Source organism: Oncorhynchus mykiss, chromosome 8, assembly GCF_057628025.1.
Source record: "Oncorhynchus mykiss isolate SJ-2025 chromosome 8, ASM5762802v1, whole genome shotgun sequence".
Classification (NCBI taxonomy): Eukaryota; Metazoa; Chordata; class Actinopteri; order Salmoniformes; family Salmonidae; genus Oncorhynchus; species Oncorhynchus mykiss.
The window spans coordinates 7250709-7272666 of NC_143029.1; the positions used below are offsets into that span (position 1 = coordinate 7250709).

The 21958-nt window shown below is 47.7% G+C and overlaps 1 protein-coding gene across 2 annotated transcripts in view; it reads left to right on the forward strand.

The window, feature by feature from the left end:
- Positions 1-21958, forward strand: part of dpf3 (double PHD fingers 3) — a 52287-nt gene that overhangs the window by 20318 nt on the left and 10011 nt on the right. For both annotated transcript variants that reach the window (XR_016497582.1, XM_090242465.1), the window contains exons 3-8: positions 2249-2356; positions 10444-10577; positions 10832-10924; positions 11987-12059; positions 16584-16739; positions 19328-19456. Coding sequence is in view for 1 of the 2 variants with exons in the window: in XM_090242465.1 (XP_090098591.1) it covers positions 2249-2356; positions 10444-10577; positions 10832-10924; positions 11987-12059; positions 16584-16739; positions 19328-19456 (693 nt within the window). In the remaining variant the exon portion in view is untranslated. The remainder of the gene's footprint in view (positions 1-2248; positions 2357-10443; positions 10578-10831; positions 10925-11986; positions 12060-16583; positions 16740-19327; positions 19457-21958) is intronic.

The window sequence follows — 21958 nt, forward strand, 5'->3', positions numbered from 1 at the left end:
TTTTTAGCAACTTCATTTCTTGTGAACATTACATGTTTTGAACTTCTATTTGCTATTTATGGCCTGTAGGCCTCATTGACCTGAGCTCATACAACTCGTTTTGGAGTTTAAAAAAAAAATCTGAACGTTTGGATCATTTTGACTTTAACAAATACTTAAATGAAACATATGGTGCTATTTACCACAGACTACTTTCTCCTCTAATGCATCTTCACTGTCAGTTTCCTGGTGTCTCTCTCTCTCCTCACCAGTGTCATGATCAAAGAGATGATCAAGAGCCTCACATACAGCTTGGTCATTGTGCTGCCACAGAATGAATTGTGAGCAAGGCATCAAATAAGCTTTATATACCAGAGCTGCTAGAAAAGTTCTATATATTATAGAAACAATGTTGCGATTGTTTGTGAGAATTCCAACAGGTGTGGTTCCGTGGGGGAAAGATTCTATTGGGGAAAGGTTTCCATGGAAGCCAAGAAGGGGAGTGAGTTGTGTGTGTGTGTGTGTGTGTGTGTGTGCGCGCTCAAACACACATGCATGTGGGTGTCTGGGAGAGAAAGTGTGTCCATTTGATGAATGTGCATGTGCCTGAATTAATTATTTTATAACCTAATTGTAGTCTCACCCATTCATTTCTAATGACCGGTCATTTCTGACACCACAAGTGTACAAAAGTTAAATAAAAACACCCAAAATGTAATGAAAATCAGCTAAATGTATTTTGTGTGTTCAGATGCCCTGTGTGGACCAAGTCGTGGAACCCGATGACAATCAGATCAAATTAACTACATTTTACAGAGAGAAACGTTCAAATCGACCAGAACACCACAGGAGGGTTAAGGGAGAGGCTATTGGCCCAGCATGCTAGATAAAGGGAGAGGCTATTGGCCCAGCATGCTAGGTTAAGGGAGAGGCTATTGGCCCAGCATGCTAGATGAAGGGAGAGGCTATTGGCCCAGCATGCTAGATGAAGGGAGAGGCTATTGGCCCAGCATGCTAGGTTAAGGGAGAGGCTATTGGCCCAGCATGCTAGGTTAAGGGAGAGGCTATTGGCCCAGCATGCTAGATGAAGGGAGAGGCTATTGGCCCAGCATGCTAGATGAAGGGAGAGGCTATTGGCCCAGCATGCTAGATTAAGGTAGAGGCTATTGGCCCAGCATGCTAGGTAAAGGGAGAGGCTATTGGCCCAGCATGCTAGATAAAGGGAGAGGCTATTGGCCCAGCATGCTAGATAAAGGGAGAGGCTATTGGCCCAGCATGCTAGATAAAGGGAGAGGCTATTGGCCCAGCATGCTAGATGAAGGGAGAGGCTATTGGCCCAGCATGCTAGATGAAGGGAGAGGCTATTGGCCCAGCATGCTAGATTAAGGTAGAGGCTATTGGCCCAGCATGCTAGGTAAAGGGAGAGGCTATTGGCCCGGCATGCTAGATAAAGGGAGAGGCTATTGGCCCAGCATGCTAGATGAAGGGAGAGGCTATTGGCCCAGCATGCTAGATAAAGGGAGAGGCTATTGGCCCAGCATGCTAGATAAAGGGAGAGGCTATTGGCCCAGCATGCTAGATAAAGGGAGAGGCTATTGGCCCAGCATGCTAGATTAAGGGAGAGGCTATTGGCCCAGCATGCTAGGTAAAGGGAGAGGCTATTGGCCCGGCATGCTAGATAAAGGGAGAGGCTATTGGCCCAGCATGCTAGATGAAGGGAGAGGCTATTGGCCCAGCATGCTAGATAAAGGGAGAGGCTATTGGCCCAGCATGCTAGATAAAGGGAGAGGCTATTGGCCCAGCATGCTAGATAAAGGGAGAGGCTATTGGCCCAGCATGCTAGATTAAGGGAGAGGCTATTGGCCCAGCATGCTAGATGAAGGGAGAGGCTATTGGCCCAGCATGCTAGATGAAGGGAGAGGCTATTGTCTCAGCATGCTAGATGAAGGGAGAGGCTATTGGCCCAGCATGCTAGATGAAGGGAGAGGCTATTGGCCCAGCATGCTAGATAAAGGGAGAGGCTATTGGTGTCCAGCTCTTAGTAAACACCATATTGTTCCCTCTGGCTCAATGGACGACTGGACATCTGCAGACTGTAAAGAGATGCCTGCAAGGCCTCCTGGGTCTCAGGTCAAATCAGGAAACAGGAAGTCAATGGACAGGGAGATATCTGGAAGTTATTTCAGTGAGGTGTATGTTACACTGTGTGTATATTTGTTAAATGTTTTTTTTGTGTTCTGACGTGTGTGTGTGTGTGTGTGTGTGTTAGGTGTGGCTGCTGGACAGATGTATACGTACCCTGCACGGTGCTGGAGGAAGAAGAGGCGGCTCCACCCCCCTATGGACCCTCAGCTACGCCTCTGTGAACTACGACTGGGTGAGAAAATAACACCTCGCTCTCTCTCCCTCCCTCTCCGTCTCGCTCCCTCTCCGTCTCTATCTGTCCCTCCCTCGCTCCGTGTCTCTCTCTCCCTCCCTTGCTCCCTCTCCGTCTCTCTCTCCCTCCCTTGCTCCCTCTCCGTCTCTCTCTCCCTCCCTTGCTCCCTCTCTGTCTCTCTCTCCCTCCCTTGCTCCCTCTCTGTCTCTCTCTCCCTCCCGTCTCTCTCTCCCTCCCTTGCTCCCTCTCCCCCTCCGCATCTCTCTCTTTCACCAACACTGGTTACACACAAATGCAGGCACTTCGTCAGACACCACACAATCACGTACACAAACACATTCCTGGTTCCCCCTCGTCAGTCTGTAGCTACAGAGTGGCCTTAGCCTCAGCGCTAACGTTAGCTATCTGACCATCTGGCTCTGGTTAGCCTCTCTCTCCAGGTTCTCTCTCTCTGCCTGAATCAATGCCTCCTCTTTCTTTCCTCTAGGACACACACACACACACACACACACACACACACACACACACACACACACACACACACACACACACACACACACACACTCCTCCACCTCTCTTACATTCTCACTCCGCATGGACAAATGATTAGAGGGGCCCAGTATAGGTTGTTCCTGTGCCTCAGCTAAGGAGAGGGCCCTAACCTTAACACAAGACCACTGAGATCGTTTATAAAGGCTAGTCTGGTAGAGGAACACCAGGGGAACCGGATAAGAGATAGTTATGAAGACTAGTAGGGGAACCGGATAAGAGATAGTTATGAAGACTAGTAGGGGAACCGGATAAGAGATAGTTATGAAGGATAGTAGAGGAACCGGATAAGAGATAGTTATGAAGACTAGTAGAGGAACCGGATAAGAGATAGTTATGAAGACTAGTAGAGGAACCGGATAAGAGATAGTTATGAAGGCTAGTAGGGGAACCGGATAAGAGATAGTTATGAAGACTAGTAGAGGAACCGGATAAGGGATAGTTATGAAGACTAGTAGAGGAACCGGATAAGGGATAGTTATGAAGACTAGTAGGGGAACCGGATAAGAGATAGTTATGTGACCCCAGACTACCAGACCATGTGACCCCAGACTACCAGACCATGACAGACAGACAGACCAAGACAGACAGATAGGCAGACAGGCAGACAGACAGACTACAGTCCAAATCTGTATGTGTACAATGCTATGGAAACACTACCTCCACCCTCCCCAATGCTATGGAAACACTATCTCCTCCCTCCCCAATGCTATGGAAACACTACCTCCACCCTCCCCAATGCTGTGGAAACACTGCCTCCACCCTCCCCAATGCTATGGAAACACTACCTCCACCCTCCCCAATGCTATGGAAACACTACCTCCACCCTCCCCAATGGTATGGGAAACACTACCTCCACCCTCCCCAATGGTATGGAAACACTACCTCCACCCTCCGCAATGGTAGGTACGGAAACACTACCTCCACCCTCCCCAATGCTATGGGAAACACTACCTCCACCCTCCCCAATGGTATGGAAACACTACCTCCACCCTCCCCAATGGTATGGAAACACTATCTCCACCCTCCCCAATGGTATGGAAACACTACCTCCACCCTCCGCAATGGTAGGTACGGAAACACTACCTCCACCCTCCCCAATGCTATGGGAAACACTACCTCCACCCTCCCCAATGGTATGGAAACACTACCTCCACCCTCCCCAATGGTATGGAAACACTACCTCCACCCTCCGCAATGGTAGGTACGGAAACACTACCTCCACCCTCCCCAATGCTATGGAAACACTACCTCCACCCTCCCCAATGGTATGGAAACACTACCTCCACCCTCCCCAATGGTATGGAAACACTACCTCCACCCTCCCCAATGGTATGGAAACACTACCTCCACCCTCCGCAATGGTAGGTACGGAAACACTACCTCCACCCTCCCCAATGCTATGGAAACACTACCTCCACCCTCCCCAATGCTATGGAAACACTACCTCCACCCTCCCCAATGCTATGGAAACACTACCTCCACCCTCCCCAATGGTATGGAAACACTACCTCCACCCTCCCCAATGCTATGGAAACACTACCTCCACCCTCCCCAATGGTAGGTATGGAAACACTACCTCCACCCTCCCCAATGCTATGGAAACACTACCTCCACCCTCCCCAATGGTATGGAAACACTACCTCCACCCTCCCCAATGGTAGGTACGGAAACACTACCTCCACCCTCCCCAATGGTATGGAAACACTACCTCCACCCTCCCCAATGGTAGGTACGGAAACACTACCTCCACCCTCCCCAATGGTATGGAAACACTACCTCCACCCTCCCCAATGCTATGGAAACACTACCTCCACCCTCCGCGATGGTAGGTACGGAAACACTACCTCCACCCTCCCCAATGGTATGGAAACACTACCTCCACCCTCCCCAATGCTATGGAAACACTACCTCCACCCTCCCCAATGCTATGGAAACACTACCTCCACCCTCCCCAATGCTATGGAAACACTACCTCCACCCTCATCAATGGTATGGAAACACTACCTCCACCCTCCCCAATGGTATGGAAACACTACCTCCACCCTCCCCAATGGTATGGAAACACTACCTCCACCCTCCGCAATGGTAGGTACGGAAACACTACCTCCACCCTCCCCAATGCTATGGGAAACACTACCTCCACCCTCCCCAATGGTATGGAAACACTACCTCCACTCTCCCCAATGGTATGGAAAGACTACCTCCACCCTCCCCAATGGTAGGTATGGAAACACTACCTCCACCCTCCCCAATGCTATGGAAACGCTACCTCCACCCTCCCCAATGGTATGGAAACACTACCTCCACCCTCCCCAATGCTATGGAAACACTACCTCCACCCTCCCCAATGCTATGGAAACACTACCTCCACCCTCCCCAATGGTATGGAAACACTACCTCCACCCTCCCCAATGCTATGGAAACACTACCTCCACCCTCCCCAATGCTATGGAAACACTACCTCCACCCTCCCCAATGCTATGGAAACACTACCTCCACCCTCCCCAATGGTATGGAAACACTACCTCCACCCTCCCCAATGCTATGGAAACACTACCTCCACCCTCCCCAATGGTAGGTATGGAAACACTACCTCCACCCTCCCCAATGGTAGGTATGGAAACACTACCTCCACCCTCCCCAATGCTATGGAAACACTACCTCCACCCTCCCCAATGCTATGGAAACACTACCTCCACCCTCCCCAATGGTATGGAAACACTACCTCCACCCTCTCCAATGGTAGGTACGGAAACACTACCTCCACCCTCCCCAATGGTATGGAAACACTACCTCCACCCTCCGCAATGGTAGGTACGGAAACACTACCTCCACCCTCCCCAATGGTAGGTATGGAAACACTACCTCCACCCTCCCCAATGGTAGGTATGGAAACACTACCTCCACCCTCCCCAATGCTATGGAAACACTACCTCCACCCTCCCCAATGCTATGGAAACACTGCCTCCACCCTCCCCAATGCTATGGAAACACTACCTCCACCCTCCCCAATGCTATGGAAACACTGCCTCCACCCTCCCCAATGCTATGGAAACACTACCTCCACCCTCCCCAATGGTATGGAAACACTACCTCCACCCTCCCCAATGGTATGGAAACACTGCCTCCACCCTCCCCAATGCTATGGAAACACTACCTCCACCCTCCCCAATGGTATGGAAACACTACCTCCACCCTCCCCAATGGTATGGAAACACTACCTCCACCCTCCCCAATGCTATGGAAACACTACCTCCACCCTCCCCAATGGTATGTATGGAAACACTACCTCCACCCTCCCCAATGGTATGGAAACACTACCTCCACCCTCCCCAATGGTAGGTATGGAAACACTACCTCCACCCTCCCCAATGGTATGGAAACACTAACTCCACCCTCCCCAATGGTAGGTATGGAAACACTACCTCCACCCTCCCCAATGCTATGGAAACACTACCTCCACCCTCCCCAATGGTAGGTATGGAAACACTACCTCCACCCTCCCCAATGCTATGGAAACACTACCTCCACCCTCCCCAATGCTATGGAAACACTACCTCCACCCTCCCCAATGGTATGGAAACACTACCTCCACCCTCCCTTTTGTTTACCTCATGTAGACAGACAGACAAAGTAACTGTGGTTGAGTGACTGCAGGCCATACTACTAAGGTTGTGTCCCAAATGGCACCTTATTCCCTACATGGCACCCTATTCCCTACATGGCACCCTATTCCCTACATGGCACCCTATTCCCTACATGGCGCCCTATTCCCTACATGGCACCCTATTCCCTACATGGCACCCTATTCCCTACATGGCACCCTATTCCCTACAGAGCCTTATGGGTCCTGGTCAAAAGTAGTGCACTAAAAAGGGAATAGGGTGCTATTTGTACGCTGGCAACAGTACGCTGGCAGCAGTAACCTGGCAACAGTATCCTGACATCAGTTCGCTGGCAACAGTACCCTGACAACAGTACGCTGGCAACAGTACGCTGACAACAGTACTCTGGCAGCAGTACCCTGGCAACAGTACCCTGACAACAGTTCGCTGGCAACAGTACCCTGGCAACAGTATCCTGACAACAGTTCGCTGGCAACAGTTCCCTGACAACAGTACGCTGGCAACAGTACGCTGGCAGCAGTACCCTGGCAACAGAATCCTGACAACAGTAAGATGACAACAGTACCCTGGCAACAGTACGCTGGCAGCAGTACCCTGGCAACAGTATCCTGACAACAGTACGCTGGCAGCAGTACCCTGACAACAGTACCCTGACAACAGTACCCTGACAACACTAAGCTGACAACAGTACTCTGACAACAGTACTCTGACAACAGTACCCTGACAACAGTACTCTGACAACAGTACCCTGACAACAGTACCCTGACAACAGTACCATGACAACAGTACCCTGACAACAGTAAGCTGACAACACTAAGCTGACAACAGTACCCTGACAACAGTAAGCTGACAACACTAAGCTGACAACAGTACCCTGACAACAGTACCCTGACAACAATACCCTGACAACAGTAAGCTGACAACAGTACGCTGACAACAGTTTGCTGGCAACAGTACCCTGGCAACAGTACGCTGGCAGCAGTACCCTGTCAACAGTATCCTGACAACAGTACGCTGGCAGCAGTACGCTGGCAGCAGTACCCTGACAACAGTACCCTGACAACACTAAGCTGACAACACTAAGCTGACAACACTAAGCTGACAACAGTAAGCTGACAACAGTAAGCTGACAACAATACCCTGACAACAGTAAGCTGACAACAGTACCCTGACAACAGTAAGCTGACAACAGTACCCTGACAACAGTACTCTGACAACAGTACTCTGACAACAGTACCCTGACAACAGTACCCTGACAACAGTACCCTGACAACAGTACCCTGACTGAACTACTGATATGAATCATAATAACAAGAGACAGGAATGTAACAGTACCCTGACAACAGTACCCTGACAACAGTACCCTGACAACAGTACCCTGACAACAGTTCCCTGACAACAGTACCCTGACAACAGTACTCTGACTGAACTACTGATATGAATCATAATAACAAGAGACAGGAATGTAACAGTACCTCTCCTGGGCTTTAGGATTCGCACCGTGTTTATTCAGTGGTTCCTGTCTGGGGGGGAGAAGAGGGCAGGGGAGAGGAGAGGAGGAGGGAGAAGAAAAGAGGAGAAGAGAGGGGAGGAGGGCAGGGGATAACAGAGGAGAGGAGAACAGAGGAGAGGAGAGGAGGAGGGGAGGGGAGGGGAGAACAGAGGAGAGGAGAGGAGAGGAGAACAGAGGAGGAGGGGAGAACAGAGGAGAGGAGAGGAGGAGGGGAGAGGAGAGGGGGAGAGGAGAGGAGAAGAGAGGGGAGGAGAGGAAAAGAGAGGGGAGGAGAGGAGAATTGAGGAGAGGGGAGGAGAACAGAGGAGAGGGGAGGAGAACAGAGGAGAGGGGAGGAGAGGAGAGGAAAAGAGGGGAGGAGAGGAGAACAGAGGAGAGGGCAGGGGAGAAGAGAGGAGAAGAGAAGAGAGGAGAGGAGAAGAGAAGAGAGGAGAGGAGAACAGAGGAGAACAGAGGAGAACAGGAGAGGAGAACAGGAGAGGAGAACAGGAGAACAGGAGAGGAGAGGAGAGGAGAGGAGAGGAGAGGAGAGGAGAGGAGAGGAGAGGAGAGGAGAGGAGAGGAGAGGAGAGGAGAGGAGAGGGGCTTTAGACCATCCAGTTCCTTTCTGCCCCGGTCCTATTGGGTTGAGTGACAGTACAGAGCCATAAAGGTGCTGAAGGAGGGATACACAGCATGAGTAATCTGTAGCTAGCTACCTCATTGCTTTCTGCTCTGCTACCCTCCTCCCCCTCTCTCAGGGGACAACAGCAGAGGGAGGGGGAGAAGGGGAAAGGAGGGAGGAAGGGAGGGGAGAGCTAGGGGAAGGCGGAGGCAGAGCGGGAGGATGTGTCTCGTCAAAGTCAACCTAGCTACAGCAGACACAAAGAGAGGGGGAGGAGGGAAGAAATGGAGTGAGGGAGAGAGAGGGAAGATTAACCTTGCTTCTGCTATTAATAACAGATGCATCCTCCCTTCATCCCTCTATCTTCTTTATTATAAACTATACAACAGGAAGGAAGCAGAGATTATCCTCTCACTCCTCAGTATGTCTCCACGGAAATGAAAGAGAAAGAGGGGGGAAAGAGAGAGAGAGGGAGAGATAAATAGAGAGTGAGGTACTGCATGCAAATAGACAAGTGAATAGAGATGGAAAGAATATATTTATTTGACTGTAGGAAGAGGAGGAGCAGCACGTTAGAAGAAGAGGGGGAGGAGCAGGTTCGAAGAAGACGAGGAGGAGGTTAGAAGAGGAGGAGGGAGGTTAGAAGAGAAGGGGGAGGAGGTTAGAAGAAGAGGAGGAGGAGGTTAGAAGAAGAGGAGGAGGAGGGAGGTTAGAAGAAGAGGAGGAGGAGGTTAGAAGAGGAGGAGGTTAGAAGAAGAGGGAGGATAGAAGAGGAGGAGGTTAGAAGAGGAGGATGAGGGAGGTTAGAAGAGGAGGAGGTTAGAAGAAGAGAAGGGAGGTTAGAAGAAGAGGGGGAGGAGGTCTGAGACCTTGATCTCTGGTGGCGGTGATACAAAAATAAACAGAGTAAAGAAAACAGCCAGACCTCTTCTCTTCTTCTCCTCTCCCCTCATCCCTCCTTTATCCCCTGAACCTCTTTTCCTCTCCCCTCATCTCTCCTTTATCCCCTGAACCTCTTCTCCTCTCCCCTCATCTCTCCTTTATCTCCTGAACCTCTTTTCCTCTCCCCTCATCTCTCCTTTATCCCCTGAACCTCTTCTCCTCTCCCCTCATCTCTCCTTTATCTCCTGAACCTCTTCTTCTCCTCTCCCCGCATCCCTCCTTTATCCCCTGAACCTCTTCTCCTCCTCTCCCCTCCTTTATCCCCTGAACCTCTTCTCTTCTTCTCCTCTCCCCTCATCCCTCCTTTATCCCCTGAACCTCTTCTCTTCTTCTCCCCTCCTTTATCCCGTGAACCTCTTCTCTTCTCCTCCTCTCCCCTCATCCCTCCTTTATCCCCTGAACCTCTTCTCTTCTCCTCCTTTATCCTCTGAACCTCTTCTCCTCTCCCCTCATCCCTCCTTTATCCCCTGAACCTCTTCTCCTCTCCCCTCATCCCTCCTTTATCCCCTGAACCTCTTCTCCTCTCCCCTCATCCCTCCTTTATCCCCTGAACCTGGCGTATTTCATGTTGTATTGTTTCTGACTCTGACACAACCCCCCCTTGGTTTAGGCCAATAAGAAACAGCATTGGGAAGGAGACTGGCCATTGGTGCTCTATGATCTCTCTCTCTCTCTCTCACACACACACACACACACGCACACACACACACACACAGAGGTATCAGTGCAGGGCTGGCTAACCGCTAACATAACCAAAACACAAGGCATTGTTTATATCACTGGTGTGAACTGGTCGTCTGGAAGATGTGTGCTTGGTTTATACGATAGTCAATCCCCCCCCCCCCCCCAGAGGCAGAGCTGGCCCCGAAGAAGGAGCCCTCCCCAGGAGAGGCCACAGCTCTGGAGACCCTGCTCAGAGGGGAGGGGCTACTGGAGAAGAAGAAAGACATCATCAAGGAGGACGAGACCCTTCTGGAGATACAGGTACGGCAAGAGAGAAGGGACACACACACAAAGGGGCAACAGTAGATGGGCCTTATTGGCACATATCATGCAACCAAATACAATAATGTTACATTTCTTTACATACAAGATCACACTTTTAAACTGTCACGATGGAAACGCAGAGAATTCCTGATTTGTAAATTGTGTCAAATATCTACTTTCTTTCCTCTGTCACTCCTCCTCCTCTCATCTCCTCCCCTTTTTACCTCCCTCCTGTGTTTACTCGTCTGTAGAGGGTCTTGGAAGCAGACGAGAATGGGGACGGTTTCCATGACGACGAGGACTTTGAAGTGGACACTCCGAAGAGGAAGCAGAGGAAAGGAAGGGTGAGGAAGCCCCCCGAGAAGGGTCCTCTACGACATCAAAAGGAACATCAAATTCAACATACCAATTTAGGACCTGGAAAAAAAAATACTTGAATCACATGTAGAACTCATTGCCCTTTATGGTTGTGAGGGGTCTGTGTACAATGTAACACCAAATAATGCATGCAGAGCAGAATTAGGCCGATACACGCTAATTATCAACATCCAGGCGAGACGTTAAATTCTACAACCACCTAAAAGGAACCAATTCCCAAACCTTCCAGAACAAAGCCATCACCTACAGAGAGATGAACCTGGAGAAGAGTCCCCTAAGCAAGCTGGTCCTGGGGCTCTGTTCACAAACACAGACCCCACAGAGCCCCAGGACAACAGCACAATTAGACCCAACCAAATCATGAGAAAACTAAAAGATAATTACTTGACACATTGGAAAGAATTAACAAAAAAACAGAGCAAACTAGAATGCTATTTGGCCCTAAACAGAGAGTACACAGTGGCAGAATACCTGACCACTGTGACTGACCCAAAATTAAGGAAAGCTTTGACTATGTAGAGACTCAGTGAGCATAGCCTTGCTATTGAGAAAGGCCGCCGTAGACAGACCTGGCTCTCAAGAGAAGACAGGCCATGTGCACACTGCCCACAAAATGAGGTGGAAACTGAGCTGCACTTCCTAACCTCCTGCCCAATGTATGACCATATTAGAGACACATATTTCTCTCAGATTACACAGACCCACAAAGAGTTAAAAAACAAACCTATTTTGATAAACTCCCATATCTACTGGGTGAAATTCCACAGTGTGCTGTCACAGCAGCAAGATTTATGACCTGTTGCCACGAGAAAAGGGCAACCAGTGAAGAACAAACACCGTTGTAAATACAACCCATATTTATTTTAAATGTCTTTTATTCTTTTTGGAACTTTCGCGAGTGTAATATTTTCTGTTCATTTTATATTGTTCATTTCACGTGTGTTCATTATCTATTTCACTTGCTTTGGCAAAGAGAGAGAGAGAGCGAAAGAGGTCTAGTGTGGTGTGACATGTATTTTTCTTCACAGGGCAGAGGGTCCAGTCGCAGGAGGACAGAAGCTGCTACCAACGATGATGTGGATAAACCTTACGTCTGTGACAGTAAGACAAAATACAACAACAACAACAGACATCTCCTGTAAGATTGTGAATGGCGTCTTTTCGGGTAACAGGGTTAGATTGATGACAGGCCGAGACCAGAGTAGCTGGTTCCTGATCTGAATATTACTGTGAATGACGTATTTTCGGGTAACAGGGTTAGATTGATGACAGGCCGAGACCAGAGTAGCTGGTTCCTGATCGGAATATTATGAACCAAATTTTGAGTTCAAACTTTTTTTTAACTCAATTCAATCCGTAGTGCTGAAGATCTGCTTAATGGCGCGATTAATGTTCCCGCGGTCGCAAACGACGTCGGCTCAATCGGAAAGCTTACAACACAGATATTCTGCGCCACGGATTGACTCTTTAACTTTTCTGAATCCCACTTCTAACAGGAAATGACCTGTTATTGAGTCTCACTGTTCTCTATTATCTTACTGTTATCAAGGTCTGTCTGTATCTGGACATGGTTAAGATACACTACATGAGCAAAAGTATGTGGACACCTGCTCGTCTAACATCACATTCCATAAATGACAGGCATTAACATGGAGTTGTTCCTCCTCTTTGCTGCTACAACAGCCCCTAGTCTTCTGGAGGCTTTCCACTAGATATTGGAACATTGCTGTAGGGACTTGCTTCCATTCAGCCACAAGAGCATTAGTGAGGTCAGTCACCGATGTTGGCTTGGCTCGATTAGGCAGCGATCCAATGGATCCCAAAGGTGACTGATGGGGTTGAGGACAGGGCTCTGTGCAGGCCAGTCAAGTTCTTCCACACCGATCTCAACAAACCATTTTGGTATGGACTTCGCTTTGTGCACGGTTGCATCGTCTTGCTGAAACAAGGAAAGGGCTTTCCCCAAACTGTTTCCACAAAGTTGGAAGCACAGAATCTTCTAGAATTTCATTGTGTGCTGTAGCGTTAAGATTTCCGTCGGACTGCCTGATCTTGAAGCGTGATTCATCACTCCAGAGAACGTGTTTCCACTACTCCGATGGCGACGAGCTTTACACCACTCCAGCCGACACGTGGCATTTTGCGCGTGGTGGTCTTAGGCTTGTGTGCGCCTGCTTTGCAATGGAAACCCGTTTCATGAAGCTCCCGACGAACAGTTCTTGTGTTGACGTTGCTTCCAGAGGCAGTTTGGGACTCGGTAGTGAGTGTTGCAACCGAGGACAGACCATATTTACACGCTATGCGCTTCAGCACTCGGCGGTCCCGTTCTGTGAGCTTGTCTGGCCTACCACTTTGCGGCTGAGCCGTTGTTGCTCCTAGACATTTCAACTTCACAGTGACAGCACTTACAGTTGACCGGGGCAGCTCTAGCAAGGCAGAAATTTGACCAACTGACATGTTTGGAAAGGTGCCATCCTGCCACGTTGAAAGTCGCTGAGCTCTTCAGGACGGGCCAATGTTTGTCTATAGCGATTGCGTGGCTGTGTGCTCGGTTTTATACACCTGTCAGCAACGGGTGTGGCTGAAATCCACTAATTTGAAGTGGTGTCCACATACTTTTGTATATATAGTGTAGCTTCAGATCAATAACCTTATTTGACTTTCCTTGGGGTGAGAGAAGCCTCTGTTCCCTCTCTAGCATGTCGGACGTTAGCATAGCATGCTACTTCTACCTCAATGAAAACATGGGAGGACCTGGTACTCATATCATGAGATATTATAGCCTCTTTGAATGAAACTCTTATTTTTGTTGTTTTACTTTCTTTCTTTGTTCTTTTTCTTTTCGTGTGCTCTGTTCCTACCTTTCCAGACAGAAACAAACAAAAGCATGAGTCAAAAACTGCCGACTCGGGTATCTGGATATGCGCGTGTCCTCTTTTCTCCGTGTGGCTTCTCTCTTAACGACAAGATCAGGGACTACCGGGGTTTGTTTGATTTGAGCTAGCATGGGGGTCACGTTCAGACGGGTTCAAAGTTTACACCACATCCAGGCCTATAAACAGATATGCTTATATTTAAAATGTAGAATACAGAAGGATGTAAGATACAAGATGTGTCTGTTGCACCCTCCTGAATGGGGCCCTGGTTGTCTTTCTGTTTCTGCTTTGGCTAACAATAGCCAAGGCTAAAGTAGAAATGCATCTGGCTACCAGCTAAACCAATCTAAGCAATCTGTCGCTATTATGCTTACTAATTGCATAAGCATATGATTATTGCATTCTTAGACCAAAGCAAGCTTGCATGGCGCTAACATAACTTTACGGTATCTGCTGGTTTGTTATCAAGTTGCTGGGGAAGAATGATCTTTGACCATCAGCTGAGCTAACGCATGTTTCTGTAGTGTTGTAACGATGCTGTCACAGACAACCTAACCTGCTGTCACAGACAACCTAACCTGCTGTCACAGACAACCTAACCCGCTGTCACTGGGGTTTCTGGGTAATACAGACAACCTAACCTGCTGTCACTATGGTTTCTGGGTATTACAGACAACCTAACCTGCTGTCACTATGGTTTCTGGGTAATACAGACAACCTAACCTGCTGTCACTATGGTTTCTGGGTATTACGGACAACCTAACCCGCTGTCACTGGGGTTTCTGGGTAATACAGACAACCTAACCTGCTGTCACTATGGTTTCTGGGTATTACAGACAACCTAACCTGCTGTCACTATGGTTTCTGGGTAATACAGACAACCTAACCTGCTGTCACTATGGTTTCTGGGTATTACGGACAACCTAACCTGCTGTCACTATGGTTTCTGGGTATTACGGACAACCTAACCTGCTGTCACTATGGTTTCTGGGTATCACAAACAACCTAACCTGCTGTCACTATGGTTTCTGGGTATTACAGACAACCTAACCTGCTGTCACTATGGTTTCTGGGTATTACAGACAACCTAACCCGCTGTCACTATGGTTTCTGGGTATTACAGACAACCTAACCTGCTGTCACTATGGTTTCTGGGTATTACAGACAACCTAACCTGCTGTCACTATGGTTTCTGGGTATCACAGACAACCTAACCTGCTGTCACTATGGTTTCTGGGTATCACAGACAACCTAACCCGCTGTCACTATGGTTTCTGGGTAATACAGACAACCTAACCTGCTGTCACTATGGTTTCTGGGTATTACAGACAACCTAACCTGCTGTCACTATGGTTTCTGGGTAATACAGACAACCTAACCTGCTGTCACTATGGTTTCTGGGTATTACGGACAACCTAACCTGCTGTCACTATGGTTTCTGGGTATTACGGACAACCTAACCTGCTGTCACTATGGTTTCTGGGTATTACGGACAACCTAACCTGCTGTCACTATGGTTTCTGGGTATTACAGACAACCTAACCTGCAGTCACTGTGATGTTACCACACAACCTAACCTGCTGTCACTATGGTTTCTGGGTATTACGGACAACCTAACCTGCTGTCACTATGGTTTCTGGGTATCACAGACAACCTAACCTGCTGTCACTATGATTTCTGGGTATCACAGACAACCTAACCTGCTGTCACTATGGTTTCTGGGTATTACAGACAACCTAACCCGCTGTCACTATGGTTTCTGGGTATCACAGACAACCTAACCTGCTGTCACTATGGTTTCTGGGTAATACAGACAACCTAACCTGCTGTCACTATGGTTTCTGGGTATCACAGACAACCTAACCTGCTGTCACTATGGTTTCTGGGTATTACAGACAACCTAACCTGCTGTCACTATGGTTTCTGAGTATTACAGACAACCTAACCTGCTGTCACTATGGTTTCTGGGTATTACAGACAACCTAACCTGCTGTCACTATGGTTTCTGGGTATTACAGACAACCTAACCTGCTGTCACTATGGTTTCTGGGTATTACAGACAACCTAACCTGCTGTCACTATGGTTTCTGGGTATCACAGACAATCTAACCCGCTGTCACTGTGATGTTACCAGACAACCTAACCTACTGTCACTATGGTTTCTGGGTATCACAGACAACCTAACCTACTGTCACTATGGTTTCTGGGTATTACAGACAACCTAACCTACTGTCACTATGGTTTCTGGGTATCACAGACAATCTAACCCGCTGTCACTGTGATGTTACCAGACAACATAACCTGTGTTAGAAAACAACATTCTCAACCGTGTTCACAGAGTGGTCACCATTTCCCCACATATTTTTTTTTACAGTGTCTTTCTCGAGTGTTACAGTGCTGTGTCTTTCTAGGGAGTCCTTTCATAAAGACGTTGTTAGTTTTAGGGATCCTAGGCTACTCTCCTAGTAGGAATGTTCTGGTAGATGACTTCCCTTGTATTGTTGTTAGTTAGATATATAGAAGTGTCAATCCTCTTCAGATAAAGCCCTCCCCAGTAAGACATTGAGGACCTAGTGAACGGTTGGTCCCTTTGTCCTGAATGCTGGGTCGTCTTCAGTAGTGCACACAAGTAGCAAAACGCTTTAAAAAAAAATTTGATTTCAGTTACGACCAGTGTTTCCCTCCGTTTCAAAACAATTTCCTCATGTTCTGTGGTTCTAATGGATTCTAATGCTTCTGTGTTCTACAGTCTGTGGCAAACGCTACAAGAACCGCCCAGGCCTGAGTTATCACTACGCCCACACACACCTGGCTGAGGAGGAAGGGGAGGAGGAGGAGAGGGAGGAAGAGATGCCACCGACCCCGCCACCACACCGACCAGACCCAGACCCAGACAACCACAAACGTAAGAGACGACCGTCTGACCAGGGTTTAAACTAAATGCTTAGTAGTAGTACAGGGTTATAACTTGATGATGGAATGACACCCTATTATCTCTGACATAGCATACCACTGTTGAATGGAGTTTATTATCTCTGACATACCACTGTCGAATGGAGTGTATTTTCTCTGACATAGCATACCACTGTTGAATGGAGTTTATTATCTCTGACATAGCATACTACTGTCGAATGGAGTGTATTATCTCTGACATAGCACTGTTGAATGGAGTGTATTATCTCTGACATACCACTGTTGAATGGAGTGTATTATCTCTGACATACCACTGTTGAATGGAGTGTATTATCTCTGACATACCATTGTTGAATGGAGTGTATTATCTCTGACATACCACTGTTGAATGGAGTTTATTATCTCTGACATAGCATACCACTGTCGAATGGAGTGTATTATCTCTGACATAGCACTGTTGAATGGAGTGTATTATCTCTGACATACCACTGTTGAATGGAGTGTATTATCTCTGACATACCACTGTTGAATGGAGTGTATTATCTCTGACATACCATTGTTGAATGGAGTGTATTATCTCTGACATACCACTGTTGAATGGAGTGTATTATCTCTGACATACCACTGTTGAATGGAGTGTATTATCTCTGACATACCACTGTTGAATGGAGTGTATTATCTCTGACATACCATTGTTGAATGGAGTGTATTATCTCTGACATACCACTGTTGAATGGAGTGTATTATCTCTGACATACCACTGTTGAATGGAGTGTATTATCTCTGACATACCACTGTTGAATGGAGTGTATTATCTCTGACATACCACTGTTGAATGGAGTGTATTATCTCTGACATACCACTGTCGTATGGAGTTTATTATCTCTGACATACCACTGTTGAATGGAGTGTTATCTCTGACATACCACTGTTGAATGGAGTTTATTATCTCTGACATACCACTGTCGTATGGAGTTTATTATCTCTGACATACCACTGTCGAATGGAGTGTATTATCTCTGACATACCACTGTTGAATGGAGTTTATTATCTCTGACATACCACTGTTGAATGGAGTGTATTATCTCTGACATACCACTGTTGAATGGAGTGTATTATCTCTAACATACCACTGTTGAATGGAGTGTATTATCTCTGACATACCACTGTTGAATGGAGTGTATTATCTCTGCCATACCACTGTTGAATGGAGTGTATTATCTCTGACATACCACTGTTGAATGGAGTGTATTATCTCTGACATACCACTGTTGAATGGAGTGTATTATCTCTGACATACCACTGTTGAATGGAGTGTATTATCTCTGACATACCACTGTTGAATGGAGTGTATTATCTCTGACATACCACTGTTGAATGGAGTGTATTATCTCTGACATACCACTGTTGAATGGAGTGTATTATCTCTGACATACCACTGTTGAATGGAGTGTACTAGATAAGGAATTAATTTGTATTTAACTAGGCAAGTCAGTCAAGAACAAATTCTTATTTACAATGACGGCATCCCAAAAGGCCTCCTGCAGGGACAGCGGGGGGGAGGGGGAGGGGGTGGGGGGATCTGTGGAAAGAACTGAAAACTGCTGTTCACAAATGCTCTCCATCCAACCTCACTGAGCTCGAGCTGTTTTGCAAGGAGGAATGGGAAAAAAATTCAGTCTCTCGATGTGCAAAACTGATAGAGACATACCCCAAGCGACTTACAGCTGTAATCGCAGCAAAAGGTGGCGCTACAAAGTATTAATTTAAGTGGGCTGAATAATTTTGCACGCCCAATTTTTCAGTTTTTGATTTGTTAAAAAAGTTTGAAATATCCAATAAATGTCGTTCCACTTCATGATTGTGTCCCACTTGTTGTTGATTCTTCACAAAAAAACACAGTTTTATATCTTTATGTTTGAAGCCTGAAATGTGGCAAAAGGTCGCAAAGTTCAAGGGGGCCGAATACTTTCGCAAGGCACTGTATATCCTCCTATACAGCTCAGAGGGCGGTAGACGGTTCCATCGTTCCTAACGAGGAGATAGATACTGTGTAGTAATCTATATATATCCTCCTATACAGCCCAGGGGCAGTAGACTGTTCCATCGTTCCTAACGAGGAGATAGATACTGTATAGTAATCTATATTTTGTGTTTCTATACAGCTCAGAGGGCAGTAGACTGTTCCATCGTCCCTAACGAGGAGATAGATACTGTATAGTAATCTATATTTTGTGTTTCTATACAGCTCAGAGGGCAGTAGACTGTTCCATCGTTCCTAACGAGGAGATAGATACTGTATAGATATCTATATTTTGTGTTTCTATACAGCTCAGAGGGCAGTAGACTGTTCCATCGTCCCTAACGAGGAGATAGATACTGTATAGATATCTATATTTTGTGTTTCTATACAGCTCAGAGGGCGGCAGACGGTTCCATCGTCCCTAACGAGGAGATAGATACTGTATAGATATCTATATTTTGTGTTTCTATACAGCTCAGAGGGCAGTAGACTGTTCCATCGTCCCTAACGAGGAGATAGATACTGTATAGTAATCTATATTTTGTGTTTCTATACAGCTCAGAGGGCGGCAGATGGCTCCATCATCCCTAACGACTACTGTGACTTCTGTCTGGGAGACTCTGACTCTAACAGGAAGACTGGCCAGGCTGAGGAGCTGGTGTCCTGCTCTGACTGCGGTCGCTCCGGTGAGTAGACTGCTCTACAGACTGCTCTACAGACTGCTGTACAGACTGCTCTACAGACTGCTCTACAGACTGCTCTACAGACTGCTCTACAGACTGCTGTACAGACTGCTCTACAGACTGCTCTACAGACTGCTCTACAGACTGCTCTACAGACTGCTGTACAGACTGCTCTACAGACTGCTGTACAGACTGCTCTACAGACTGCTCTACAGACTGCTCTACAGACTGCTCTACAGACTGCTCTACAGACTGCTCTACAGACTGCTCTACAGACTGCTCTACAGACTGCTCTACAGACTGCTGTACAGACTGCTCTACAGACTGCTCTACAGACTGCTGTACAGACTGCTCTACAGACTGCTCTACAGACTGCTCTACAGACTGCTGTACAGACTGCTCTACAGACTGCTCTACAGACTGCTGTACAGACTGCTCTACAGACTGTACTACAGACTGCTCTACAGACTGCACTACAGACTGCTGTACAGACTGCTCTACAGACTGCTCTACAGACTGCACTATAGACTGCTGTACAGACTGCTCTACAGACTGCTCTACAGACTGCTCTACAAACTGCTCTACAGACTGCTCTACAGACACTGTACAGACTGCTCTACAGACTGCTGTATAGACTGCTCTACAGACTGCTGTACAGACTGCTCTACAGACTGCTCTACAGACTGCTCTACAGACTGCTCTACAGACTGCACTACAGACTGCTCTACAGACTGCACTACAGACTGCTCTACAGACTGCTCTACACACTGCTCTACACACTGCTCTACAGACTGCTCTACAGACTGCACTACAGACTGTACTACAGACTGCTCTACAGACTGCTCTACAGACTGCTCTACAGACTGCTCTACAGAATGCTCTACAGACTGCTCTACAGACTGCACTACAGACTGCTCTACAGACTGCTCTACAGACTGCACTACAGACTGCTCTACAGACTGCTCTACACACTGCTTTACAGACTGCTCTACAGACTGCTCTACAGACTGCTCTACAGACTGCTCTACAGACTGCACTACAGACTGCTCTACAGACTGCTCTACAGACTGCTCTACACACTGCTCTACACACTGCTCTACAGACTGCTCTACAGACTGCTCTACAGACTGCTCTACAGACTGCACTACAGACTGTACTACAGACTGCGCTACAGACTGCTGTACAGACTGTACTACAGACTGCTCTACAGACTGCACTACAGACTGCACTACAGACTGCTCTACAGACTGCTCTACACACTGCTCTACAGACTGCTCTACAGACTGCTGTACAGACTGCTCTACAGACTGCTCTACAGACTGCTGTACAGACTGCTGTACAGACTGCTCTACAGACTGCACTACAGACTGCTCTACAGACTGCTCTACAGACTGCTCTACAGACTGCTGTACAGACTGTACTACAGACTGCTCTACAGACTGCTCTACAGACTGCTCTACAGACTGCTCTACAGACTGCTGTACAGACTGCTGTACAGACTGCACTACAGACTGCTGTACAGACTGCTGTACAGACTGCTGTACAGACTGCACTACAGACTGCACTACAGACTGCTGTACAGACTGCTGTACAGACTGCTGTACAGACTGCACTACAGACTGCACTACAGACTGCTGTACAGACTGCTGTACAGACTGCTGTACAGACTGCACTACAGACTGCACTACAGACTGCTCTACAGACTGCACTACAGACTGCTCTACAGACTGCTCTACAGACTGCTCTACAGACTGCTGTACAGACTGCTCTACAGACTGCTGTACAGACTGCTGTACAGACTGCACTACAGACTGCTGTACAGACTGCTGTACAGACTGCTGTACAGACTGCACTACAGACTGCTCTACAGACTGCTCTACAGACTGCTCTACAGACTGCACTACAGACTGCTCTACAGACTGCACTACAGACTGCTCTACAGACTGCACTACAGACTGCACTACAGACTGCTCTTCAGACTGCTCTACAGACTGCACTACAGACTGCTCTACAGACTGCACTACAGACTGCTCTACAGACTGCTCTACAGACTGCACTACAGACTGCTCTACAGACTGCTCTACAGACTGCTCTACAGACTGCTCTACAGACTGCACTACAGACTGCTGTACAGACTGCACTACAGACTGCTCTACAGACTGCACTACAGACTGCACTACAGACTGCTCTACAGACTGCTCTACAGACTGCACTACAGACTGCTCTACAGACTGCTCTACAGACTGCTGTACAGACTGCTCTACAGACTGCTCTACAGACTGCACTACAGACTGCTCTACAGACTGCTCTACACACTGCTCTACACACTGCTTTACAGACTGCTCTACAGACTGCTCTACAGACTGCACTACAGACTGCTCTACAGACTGCTGTACAGACTGCTGTACAGACTGTACTACAGACTGCTCTACAGACTGCACTACAGACTGCTCTACAGACTGCTCTACAGACTGCTCTACAGACTGCTCTACAGACTGCTCTACA